Raw genomic sequence first — 12,804 nt, 5'->3', positions numbered from 1 at the left:
TCGGCTAGGAACAATGGAAGATTACGGATAATGAAACTATCACTATAAACTCCACCGGCTTGGCAAGCAAGCCGGTAATCCTTGAGACATAGTCTGGGGTTTGTTTCCCTAGAGTATTTTGAGATATTGGTCAGTGGTTGGTACCACGATGAGAAGACGACGTTGAGGATGTGTCGGCCAAAAGCCTGAGGTCTCGGCAAGTCAAGGCTCGGGCTTCGGTCCGCAATGATGAGGGTGGTAGCCATGGCAAGCCTCCTCCCTCTCATCGCTACGGGCATGCCTACATGTATCTAGGGTGTTGTGCGCGTCATGGTGGAGGCTAAGACATTCATGCACCGGGACGGCGGCGTGCGGCCCATCACCTTGCTGTGCCTGGTGGACTAACACATCCATGTCGGGTCGCTCTAAGGGTGTGTGGTGGCTACCATCGAGCTCGCGTCATCGGGACAGCGAGCTTTTGGCCTACTGCGCCGCCGCACACTCGAGTAGCATGCAAATCTCATAATGGGCCTGACGATCCTCTGGTGTTACAGGCTCTAAAAGCCCTTAGAGCAAGGCCACCGCGGCAGCGACATTTTGGCTTGCTTGGGTGAAGTATGGGAGGGCTTCGTCGTCCTCGATGATCCTCTAGTTCATGTCGCGGGCCACGATGTGCGCATGCCCACCGTCTTCAAGGCGCTCGATGTCTCGCTCAAGCACCACGTGTTCCTACTTGAGCTGGAGTCATGCTTCTTTGAGCTCTTGGTGCCACGCCCTCAGCTGCTCTACTCGCAGGCGAGGTGGGGCCCCTGCGTCCCCCTCGACCTTGTCATTGAGGTCGTCTATTGGGGTAGCCCCTCCCTTGTGGATGCTTTCGACGTATCCCTCGAGGGTACCTGCCATAAAACATTCTCACGAGGGGTGATGACTCCCCCTGCTAGTGTCAGAGTTGAAGGGCGACTCTGATTCTCCTACCAGAAGGTCATGGAAAGATTCCACGACATATTCAGTCATCCCCACAAACTTATCGTTTGTAAGGGATGGGGGCATGTGCTGCGCCACAAGGTGACCAACGGTCTCTGCGGCGTGGCGTAGACTGAACGGGAGCATTGTCGGGGTGCTCCGGATGAAGCATTCTAGAGAGAGCGACTCTCCTCTAGCAAGCTACGTCATGACATTGATGAACAAGAAGGTAAGGCGATGTAGGTCCTCCTAGGATGATCGGGGTCCAAGGAAGGCACCAAGCTGGCGCTTTAGCCTTTCGTAATTGAAGCCGAGGAGCTGGTCGCTCCTAGGGATGTGGGCCTCTGGTGCGTGCAGCTACAGCTCCTCAAACGCCTCGGCGATTGCATCGAAGCCGGTGGAGTGGAGAGGCTGGACGGCGGTGGGGACCTACGCCAACTCTCCCTCCGTCGTAACGATGAAGTCTAGGTTCCCGAAGTGCACGTGCGCATCTGAGACCCAGCTAACACCGTGACTTGCCATCCGAGGCCTGATGTGGACGTCAGGACGCGCAACAATCCCCTATCTGGCGCTCCAAGTGTCGGTGTTTTCAGGCCACCGACGAGTAAATTTGTATTTGCGCGTCTGGCTCAGATAGTATGCTCAAAGGACACAAAGGTTTATACTAGTTGGACAGAATGTCCCCACCTCTAGTTCGCTATTGCTCGTGTTACCGGCACTTAGTTTATAGTATGGGTTACAAACAGGCAACAGAGGGAAAGGATCCCAAGTCTCTGGTGGAAGGAGTGAACGGGTGTTGAGAGCTCGATAGCCGCTCAGCCATGTGCTCGTGTCATGCTCTTGTGTTTTTATCTCGTGGTCTGGCCTAGGTAAGGGCGCCCTGCTTCCTCTTTTATAGATGAACGAAAAGCGTGGGTTACAGACGAGGAAAATGAGAAGAACGAGAGAGAAGAAGGCTTCTAGGATTGTTGTGTCCTTCTCCTTCATGCAGGTCCCACCGATCATGTAGATGTCAATAGGGATGGCTCCATGTCGCGACCCTGTTCGTCATTGACACCATGTGCATGCATCATCTGCCGGTCATGGTGTTCCACTCCATCCCGGCGGATGTCGTGGTGAACTGACGCGTCTATCAGCGTCCGTACGAGGATTAGGCAGAACAGTATCGGTACGCCTGACACTGTTCTTAATGTGAATCGCCAGATATGGCCTGTCATGGCCACGGGTTACATCGAAGCGTGCCAACCTTTTCCCTGGTGTCAGAGTTTTGACTCAAGCCCATACGCTTGGACTTGGAGTGGTTAGCGACGGTATGGGTCCCTGTTAGACGAAACGGAACCCGTGTCCTTGGGGTCGGGCGAGACCTTTTAATACGTCTTGAGCCATCCGAGAGAGTCAGCGTGGGCGCTAACTTCCTTGCTTTGTGTATCCCTAATAACGATACCCGACAACGAGTTAGATAACTCCCGTCCATTGATGATACGAGTCCGATTTTAATATGTTTGGGCTTTCGGTGCAACGCGTTTGCTAGTATTCTTATGATTGCTCAAATATAAGATATTTTGCAAGTATACTGAGTACAAATCTACATATATAACTTACAAGTTTCTAAACTAAATACAATGGTTATTGATGCTTGTCGTTTTTAGGTTTGACTAAACCTTTTCTAAATGACAAGTTTTTATCACCTGAAGCTCTATGTAGTCACCAATAATGATGTTTGAACACCAATATGATCCCTAAAACATTGTCTTTGGGCACCAAATTTCCGTAACACACATCGAAATTTTACAGCTACGAAACTACTTTTTTTTTAAAAAAATATATGCCCAACATCATCGTACAGAAAACTAATTTCAAATAAGAGTTTAAAAATGGTTGACTCTATAGAAAAAAGAGTAATTATTAATTTGTGACCGAAGGAGTAAATATTAGTGGCAACTTAACTCCGAGCTCACATTGGGACTTGAGTCCATCCGAGTACAGGATGTGACATGTTCGATGACGTTCCCAAACAAGGGTCTATCTTTGCGGCTCCAGTATAGTCTCCCAAGAAGACGTTAGCTAGTACTCTCTCCGTTCCAATTTGCCCCAATTTATCCGTTGTTTTCGGTATCTGTGTCATGACTTTGACTCAATTTGTATAAAATATATATAACATTTGCGTCTCCAAATAAATTTGTTAAAAAACCAGATTCAAAGATCTTTCCAATGATGCTAATTATGTATCATAAATAATAATATTTTTTAATATATATTTTGTTAAAGTTGTTTTTCGGAAACGAGAACGACAGATATTCTGGGACAGAGGGAATAGACGTCTACAAACAAAGGTCTGTGTAAGTAAAAAATATATATTAAAAATGAAAGTCAGAGACAAATAAATAAAAATGTTAGGGGGTGTTTGATTTCCATGGACTAAAGCATTTTGGACTAAAATCTAGACTTTAAACAGACAAACACTTAGACTAAAAGTGGATTAAAATCCTTTAGTCCTTTAGTCCACAAAACTGGACTAATAGGTGTTGGGGACACCTATGCCTCTCATTTATTGCCCTCTCTCTACTTTAGTCTATTTTAGTTTACAGAACCAAATACCATTTTAGTTCATTTTTAGTTCATAGACTAAAGTGGACTAAAACTTTTAGTCTATAGACTAAAGAACAAAATATAGCCTTAAGCTAAGGTCAAATGAGGTGGGCATCTATGTCATTTTCAGTGCCTCTTTTTCCATGTCAATTATTGCAAAAGTACTTTGAAATTTGCTGTCCGTTTTAGATGACGAGGAAACTTCTGTTTCGCCAGCTGCCACAGCGAGAGGTTCCATCCTTCCGAAGTTCCGATAAACTGGGCCGTTAGAGTTCTGGGCTCGATTTGAATTTCCCACAGTCTTGGCAAAGTGGGACAGTCTTGGCAAGTGGCCAGAAGCCCATCTGGCCTCCCTCATCTAACTTTTGGAGAAAAAAACGAATATTTAGACTCTCTAACTTTTGAAAGCGGGTTTATCTGACTTGACATCACGTCAGTCATGAGAAAGATAAATCAGACTTTCACGATAGTTCGGAGAGAGGTCAATGAAACTTTATCAAAAAGTTACAGAAATAGAATTTTATCTTAGAAAAAAATGTGAAACCGGTTTCATATTTTTCTTAAAAAAATCATGCTCTATTTTTTTTTTCTAATAGGCACCATAATATAGAGCATGATTTTAGGAAATACATGAAATCCGGCATCTCAAGCCCATCGAAACTACCTTTCTGCTTGATCATGTGCTCCCGGCGCGTGTGCAGACATATAACGATGGCGAACGAGAAAGTGGTCGAGAGGGTCTAAAAATCTAGTTTTCAACTAAGAGAGGCCAATCGGCTTGTGTAAAAAAAAAGCTCGATCCGCGGTGGCTAGATAGCCCCTGGGTATTCCGGCTTCAGAAGAAGATCTTCTCATGCAGATGGAGAAAACCCCCTGAATCCCTATCCCACCTATACACAGTGGCACCGCAGCTCTATGAGAGAAGTCATATGGACGTTTTACATGTATATAAATATATAATGAGCTTGAGGTTAGCTGCCGAGCGCTGCTAGCAGATTAGCAGGGAAATGTGCAGCATTTTGGATGATCTATGTTTCGAGAAAAATCAAATCTTAAAACCTTGGGACCGATTGAAAGAACAGATAAATCAACAGTTAATTACAGCTTGCAAGTCCTTACAGGTAGAATTAGCGAAAGCTTGCACGTACGAAGGTACGTCAAAATTTGGCCACGCGTACACACAGGTGGAAGCATGCTTGCACGATCCGCCTTGTTGGACTGGACTGGCTAGCTAGCTTAGGGAGCCATGACGGATACATTCTCCTAGTCCTCTAGATGCACATATATTACTACTACCAAGTAGCTAGATGATGCAGCATGATGTGCGATTAATTAATAGATGTAGATGAATTAATTCAAATGCATGCAGAGGTAGTCCATCCATGTACGGTCAGGGGCCGCGCGTTCATCAGATAGATTCGATCAGATGATCACACCATCAGGGGCACGCCAGGTTTTGTCCCGGGCCACCGTAGTAGAAGTGGGTTCCCCAGCCTCCGCGGGCGGAGTGCTGGCCGTCGTCGTCGTAGGCCTTGCGTATGTCGTAGCAGGCGGGGTTCTCGGCCAGCGTCTGGATGGCGTCCAGCGCCACCTCGGCCAGGCTGTTGTCGGCGTCCACCGTCTCCAGGTTGCGGAAGTAGCTGGCCCGGCCGAACCCTTCGCCGGCGAAGCGCCCGGACCCCATCTGCGTGGCGGTGTGCACCCCGCCGGGCCTGGTGTCCACCACCTCGCCGCCCCACTCCACCATGGTGGCGTGGTCCGACAGGTGCGTGAACAGCTGCGCCGGCCAGTACCCCACCAGCTGGTCCCCGTAGCTGAGCCACCAGTTGCCCAGCTTCGGGTCCTTCCAGATCAGCAGCGTCATGTCGTACTGCGCGCCGCCGGCCGACGACACCGGCGAGATGGACGCGCCGATGGCGATGCGGGGGCTCGTCTGCACGAACCCCGGGCACAGCGCGTTGTAGCAACCAGTAGCCTCGTACGCGTCGCTCTGCGTGCATGCAATAAGGTAGATTATATTTATATAGTATACTAATACATATAGGTAGGTCCATGCATGCAACGCAAATCAAATGCTTATGAATTGAAAATGAAATAGCAGCAGGTAGATTATTCTCACTGTCCAGTACGTGAATAGCCTCGGCCTGCTGTCCCCGTACAGCTCAGGGCTGACCTGACTAGAAAAACCGTGCACAGCTTCAGATTCATTATTATTATTATTATTATTATTATTATTATTATTATTATTATTATATATATATATATATATATATATATATATATATATATAATCAGTAATAATTATAGACATACGAATATAGTAATTGTTACTTCCTTTATCTTGAAAGCATATAATTTTAATGTAGTACCAAAATCAAACATTTTGAGTTCGATCAAGTTTATAAAACATAGCAGTATTAGATTATACATGGTACCAAATAAATTTTACTAGATTCGCCATAGAATATGCATGTTTCATAGTATACCTATTTAACTTCATGAATATTGGTACTCTTTTCTAAATAGTTTGACTAAGAGTATCTCTGACTCCAAGAGTCTTTCTTAAGCTCGCTCTCTAAATCATCACTTGGAGAGTCATTTGAATAAAAATTATAATCTATAGCTTTCCACCCTCCAAAAGTTTTTCTATATTTTGTGCACACTAGCTCCACTTCCATCTTTAGTTAGCAAGAAATTTGGAATAGAGAATAATAATATCTGGCGATTTAATTAAAAAAACGTGATGGATGTTTTTTCCCACCAAAATCTCTATTCATATCAATTAGGAAGGATATAAAGAGGCCCTTGAAGTTGCTCGAAGGACAAAATTATAATTTCTTTTTTAGGATGGAAGCATTTATATATATATACTTCCTTCGTCTAGAAATGATAGACGTATTTGACCATAAGAAAAGTCATACAAAATAGTTTGGCTATGTATTTGTCAAATTTTGTAAATTGTAATATCATGTTAGACCACTTAAATCTATCAATGTAAGTTTTATGCCCTAAACTTGCATATATTTGACTAAGTTTTGGTCAAATTTTGTAAAAATTTGACATTTCTTCTAGTCAAATACACCTATCATTCTGGACGAAGGTATAATTCAACTTTTTCTTCACAGCTATGGGATTTATCGAAAATTCAAATCAAATTAACCAAATGGACGGACAAACACCGTACGATTTTATCAATGTACTTCCTATGTCTAAAAAAAGACAATTCTTGCTTGTTTTTTAGGAGTCAATTAGTCTCAAATTTTGACAATATTAAAAGACACTAATATTTATGATATGTAATAAGTATCAATAGATTAATCATATAATATATTTTATATAACCCTATTTGGAGATACACATGTTAATACTATTTTCTACAAATCTTGTTAAGTTTAAGTTAATCCAAACCTAAAATTATTGGTGGTGGTGGTGGTGGTGGGTAGACTAAGGCCCCGTTTAGATCCAAAATTTTTTGGATTTAGGCTACTGTAGCACTTTCGTTTGTATTTGGCAATTAGTGTCTAATTATGGACTAATTAGGTTCAAAAGTTTCGTCTCGCGATTTCTCACCCAACTGTGCAATTAGTTTTTTTTCATCTACATTTAGTACTCCATGCATATGCCGCAAGATTCGATGTGACAGGTACTACGCAAAATTTTTTGGAATCTAATCAGACCCTAAGGTAATATGTCAAACGTTTTTGCATGGCACAATGATTTGCTCCGTGCATGCGTGACCCTCCCAAGCCCCAACCAAAAAGGTTTTTGCAAGCGCAGGTAGGTACGTAGCGTGCGTGAGAATAAATCATACTATCTCACAAATATGCATGTGGGCAATTATCATGAGCAACGAAGGTAGCTATAGCCCGCCTAATTATACTAGCGTTGTTGCCAAGTGAAGTACTGCATGCACTACATTTTTCCCCCTTAGGGCACCCGCAGTGGCTTTCTTATAAGCTAGCTCTTAGCATTTTTTTCATACTTTAATAAAAGAGAGAAAAAACTAGCTTTTGATCAAAAGCTAGATTCATGCACATATTTCAAGATCATGTGAAAGTGTCGTGTGGGTCTAATCATACTGGGAGTCAATGCCATGTTCGCTTCTTTTATAATCCGTCTTTTCAGCTTGTTTTTTCAGTCGGAACAGTATTTTTCTCTCACAACAAATCAGCCGGAACAGTGTTTCGTCCTGTTTTTTCAGCAAAGCAAACAGGGTAAATCGCTAAGAGCTAGCACTATTGGAGAAGTTGGCTTAGAGATAGTAACTGACTTATACCATTGTGGGTGCCCTTAGCAGTAGATTTAGGTAGCCTGGTTTAGCACTAATAGCGGCAACAACACTTTTTTTTTGCTCATTTTTTTTCTTTGTTGCGGAAACGTTTTTGGGCTGTTCGGTTCACTGATGGCCGTTTGGTTCAGCCGTCAGCCCGTCACCGCTGGAAACTCTGAACCCTAACTCTGAAGCTCTGAATCCTAACGCATGGGATGTTCTCATCTTCTCGACGCCAGTGAAGTGAACTGCTTCAGTTTTTTCTGGTACCAGGATTTGGACACCTCGACCGTACCGCGACACCGAGAGGTGGTTCCCGAGTCCCGAATGTGACCAAGCATGGGGGGGAGGGAACTGTGGGCTGGAGAACCATGCAAGCAGAGGCACAGAGCCAGGCGGACACACATGGGAATGGGTTGACCTCAAGCAAGCCACAAGTAGGTGTGCTGCTCGATCGATGAGCGGAAGGAGATGCTGTACAGAGTCAACAATAATCGACGGGGATCTTGATCTCTGCGCGACTGATGGATCCAAGCATTTAAGAAGGCCATGTGCATGCATGCCGCAATGGCCTCGAGATCCATCAAATTAGGCCCCGTTTAGATCCAAATTTTTTTTTTTTTTTGGATTTTGGCTACCGTAGCACTTTCGTTTTTATTTGGCAATTAGTGACTAATTATGGACTAATTAGGTTCGAAAGTTTCGTCTCGCGATTTCTCACCCAACTGTGCAATTAGTTTTTTTTTTCGTCTACATTTAGTACTCCATGCATGCGCCGCAAGATTCGATGTGACGGGTACTGCGCAAAAAATTTTGGATTTTGGGGGCATCTAAACTGGGCCTTATAAACTTTAACTTGCCTGGGTTGACCGTAGTAAGCTCTAAGCTTTGCTAGGAGATGGAGATTATTACTAACGTAACTAGTACGTAGTACATTAATCTACTATAGTAGAACATGGTACTTTGCTTTCATCATGTACTTGCCGGTGTTCATCGATGTCAGTGTCAGTTGGACTACTGCTAGCTAGTTGAGACTATTTGAGAATTGAGAGTTAACATACTCCTAGTATGTGAATGCGTATAAGAGAGAGAGAGAGAGAGAGAGAGAGAGACCTGCCATCCTGCTTCGATGCTGTTGAGGTCGGAGCCGTTGAAGGAGCCGGAGAGGATCCAGAGCTGGGAGAGGCTGAAGCCGTTGGACTCCTGGATGGCCGGATCCCACACGTTGATGGTCGCCTTGGCGCCGTACACCTGCTGCTGCGAAGGCGACGTGTACGCGATCGCGTGCTGCATGCAAATACAGCATCATTATTATTACATACATACTCTATACATACCAGTATAGTATTATTAGTAGCAATTAAGCTGATCTGGTTGTTACAAATATGCATGCAGACGATCTAGCGATCGATGGAGTTAACATTTTACTAGCTAACCCAACCAAAGACAGACGATCGATCTACACACCTTGTCCATGCAGTGAATTCACTTCACTTCACAGTTACTACAGGCAGGCAGCATGGCACAGGAGGCAGGCAGCAGGTGGCCCAACGAACCCCACACCCTATATATACACACACACGTTACCTTACCGGAACAATCTTTTACTGCATGCATGCTCTACTACAGAACGTATACTCTACGACAGTACGACGACTCCACCTTTGCCATAATAAGCCCATAATCCACCCCACACACATATGGAAGCACGCCTTTGTCTCAGCAATCCATCCATCCCCACACGGCCACACCGCATACTTTTTTACGTGTTGGTGCAGTGCATGCATGGACCATCGCATCATGATTGATGCATGCTGAATATGGCCGGTTCCATCGTCACTTATAAAGGTGCACTGACCCACTTTGAGTCGAGAGCACGCCACTCCCCGCCCTCTAACAGAGATGTATATATGGACCAACGATCTTTGGTTACTCCCCTAATGGACCAACGATCTTTGGTTACTCCCCTAAAGCTTACTCCCTATGCACATGGAGTATTAAATATAGACTAAAAATAACTAATTACACAGTTTGCGACTAATTTACGAGACTAATCTTTTAAACCTAATTAATCCATGATTTAATATGTGGTGCTACGGCAACACATGTACTAATGACGGATTAATTAGACCTAATAAATTCGTCTCGCAAATTATCGACGGATTCTCTAATTTATTTTTTATTAGTATCCAAACATCCTATACGACATCTTCATATGCGACGTCCCCTATAACACCTGATGTAACACTCCCGTACTTTACGCCCTGCATAAACTGAGGCCCAAGTTTCGTAGCAAAGATGACGATAGTCATACGTACTAGCTAGTGAACAGGCTGAAAACGTATATACGATGCAATCGAAGCAACAACAACATACACCAGTACAGAAACGAGGAAGAGTAGTAATGTACTCTACGTCTTGTACGAACGAAGAAGCGATGGACCGCGACCGATCACCGATGTGATCGAATTGATGTTGGTGGGAACAATAGTAATGGCCATGCGTGGCCTCCCCTCCCTCTCCTCTCCTCTCCCTGCCGCTGCAGTAGCTAGGTGCATGCAGAAAAACAGCAGGCGTCGTCGTCCTTTCCCTCATCTGCATCTGCATACACCTGCATTGCTAACTTATTGCGCGCCACCCACCACGCCGCCGCGCCAGCCGGCCGGGCCTCACTCACTCATCATGACTGCGTGCCCTCGCTCTCTCCTCCTCCTCCATCGGATTCCGATCCATCAGCACCCGCTTCAATTTTGATTCCTCCATTCATCAGACAGGCAGCAGGCATGGCATGCCACCGTACCATCGAGTTTACACACGTTGGGTCCAGTTTAGTTTGCAAAAAATTTTGCAAAATTTTTCACATTCCTCGTCACATCGAATCTTTAGACGCATGCATGAAGCATTAAATATAAATAAAAAATAAAACTAATTACACAGTTTAGATGAAATCCACGAGACGAATCTTTTAAGCCTAATTAGACTATGATTGGACACTATTTATCAAATAACAACGAAAACACTACAGTATCTATTTTGCAAAAATTTTTGCATCTAAACAAGGTCCAGTTTAGTTTGCAAAAAAATTTACAAAATTTTTCACATTCCCTGTCACATCGAATCTTTAGACGCATGCATGAAACATTAAATATAAATAAAAAATAAAACTAATTACATAGTTTAGACGAAATACACAAGACGAATCTTTTAAACCTAATTAGACTATGATTGGACACTATTTGCCAAATAACAACGAAAACACTACGGATAGCCATTTTGCAAAATTTTTCATCTAAACAAGGCCCAAGCCCAAGCCCCAAGGATCAATCCTAACGTACGGACAATCCAGCGGGAGCTCCACCGATGGAAGCGTAGTAGTAATAAAGTTGCTAGCTAATTTGATGAGAATTGTAAATATGCTAGTAGCACTCTAGCTGGATAAAATCATTGGCTCACCTCGTGGCCATTGCCGGTGATGACGTCCGGCGCGTTGGCCGCGCGTGCGGCGACGGCGGCGTTCCTGTGCCTCCTCTTGCGGCCGAAGCGGGAGATGGACCTGGCGCGCAGCACGTCCTCGGCGGTGGTCCGCCGGATGGCCACCGTGCCCCTGGGGCAGTGCCCGCCGTGGTGCCACGTCTGCCACGCGCCTCGGCGCCTGTTGTTCTTGCCGCTGCTGCTCCCGTTCCCCGCCGTCGCAGCGCCACAGCCAGCCGCGGCCGGGACGACGAATCCGCCGCCGCCGCCCCTCGGCATGGGCGCCTCGGGCGGCTCCGTCTGGACGGAGTGCGTCCTGAGGAGCGGATGGTCCAGGCCGTGCTGCTCGTGCGCCGCCACGCAGTCGATGGTGTCGCCGTCCGCGCTCTGAAATGAAACAATACCCAAGTTACACCAACCTACCGTCGTCGGCTCCATCAGCCATGCATGATCGTCAACCCACAGACAGACAGGAACAAACACACGGTTGTTGTTGCAGCGACGGATCGTTGTTAATCCGTCGTCTTGTCTCGTTCTTACCCGGATGGAGCGCACGGGGGTCTTGTTGATCCTGTCCAGATGGCTCTGGATCCTCGCCATCCTCCGGGGCGACACCGAGACCCCTGCCACGAGAAATGGAGCAGGAGGGAGGACGAGGAGGAGCGCGAGTGCAACGAGGAGCATCGTCAGCTTGTGCTGCTGGGTGCCGAGACGGACGGCCGCTGCTACCGGCGCGCAGGCGGCAGACGAGGAGGCGCCGCCGGAGCAGCGAGAGAATGCGCACGGGATTGTTGTTGCCACGAGGCCGCTGCCACCGGGGCTAGAGCAGCAGCAGCACTGGCACTGACACTGTCCTTGAGCGGCGCCGCCGCCGGCAGCAGATCTCGAGGAGCATGCTGCTGGCAGTGGCAGCTCCCTCCGCCGCCGCCGCTTCTTCTTCCTGCTGTCCGCCGCCGAGAGCTGCATTTGTTTGTCGTAATGTGATGTGCCCTACTGCACTACTGGGCAAGGAATGGAATGGCGCAAGAGGTGGTGACTGGTGACTAAAATTCAGCAGGCGGCTGAACCGTTGAACAAGGGGACTGGCCGGAACGGGAGGAGGAAGAAGACTGAAGAGGGCGGCCCTCTGCTAGTCACCTCAGCTCGAGATGGGCAAGATGAGGACTGAGGATCTGACGATAGATAGACGATGACCAGAGTGGCCCTATTTGGTTTTGGTTTGCATGGCCTCCTAAAATTCCTATCACATCGAATATTTAGACACATACATGAAGTATTAAATCTAGATTAATTATAAAATTAATTACATAATTTACGACTAATTTACTAAATGAATCTTTTAAACATAATTAGGCTATAATTTGACATCGTGGTGATACAATAAATATATGTTAATAATAAATTAATTAGGTTTAAAAAATTATCTAGTAAATTAGTTTTCTAATTGATTTTATAATTAATCTATATTTAATGTTTCGATGCGACAGTTACGGCCACCCTCACCTACCGAGCAGGCCAGGCCTTGAATTCTA

General features: G+C 45.6%; 1 protein-coding gene across 2 annotated transcripts; it reads right to left on the bottom strand.

The window, feature by feature from the left end:
* Positions 1-4,606: 4,606 nt before the first annotated feature.
* On the bottom strand, positions 4,607-12,460 carry LOC136501516 (protein neprosin-like). Of its 2 annotated transcripts, XM_066497042.1 has the most exons (5): positions 11,813-12,460; positions 11,255-11,659; positions 8,915-9,088; positions 5,651-5,704; positions 4,607-5,521 (listed from the first exon to the last, which is right to left on the bottom strand). In XM_066497042.1, the coding sequence occupies exons 1-5, from the start codon at positions 12,236-12,238 to the stop codon at positions 4,970-4,972; spliced, it is 1,611 nt and encodes a 536-aa protein (XP_066353139.1). In that variant the 5' UTR covers positions 12,239-12,460; the 3' UTR covers positions 4,607-4,969. The 2 variants fall into 2 exon arrangements, with proteins under 2 accessions (XP_066353139.1, XP_066353140.1); XM_066497043.1 differs by lacking the exon at positions 5,651-5,704.
* Between the last annotated feature and the right edge of the window lie 344 nt (positions 12,461-12,804).

The sequence above is a fragment of the Miscanthus floridulus genome, chromosome 13 (genome assembly GCF_019320115.1).
Source record: "Miscanthus floridulus cultivar M001 chromosome 13, ASM1932011v1, whole genome shotgun sequence".
Lineage (NCBI taxonomy): Eukaryota > Viridiplantae > Streptophyta > Magnoliopsida > Poales > Poaceae > Miscanthus > Miscanthus floridulus.
This window is presented reverse-complemented; position numbering and strand designations above follow the sequence as displayed.

Coding starts and splice junctions, on each gene's coding strand:
- LOC136501516 (XM_066497042.1), bottom strand. CDS start 12,238: ATGCAGCTCTCGGCGGCGGACAGCAGGAAGAAGAAGCGGCGGCGGCGG. Junction 5,705..8,914: donor GCATCGAAGCAGGATGGCAG/GTCTCTCTCTCT, acceptor TTTTCTAGTCAG/GTCAGCCCTGAGCTGTACGG. Junction 5,522..5,650: donor GGCTATTCACGTACTGGACA/GTGAGAATAATC, acceptor GCATGCACGCAG/AGCGACGCGTACGAGGCTAC.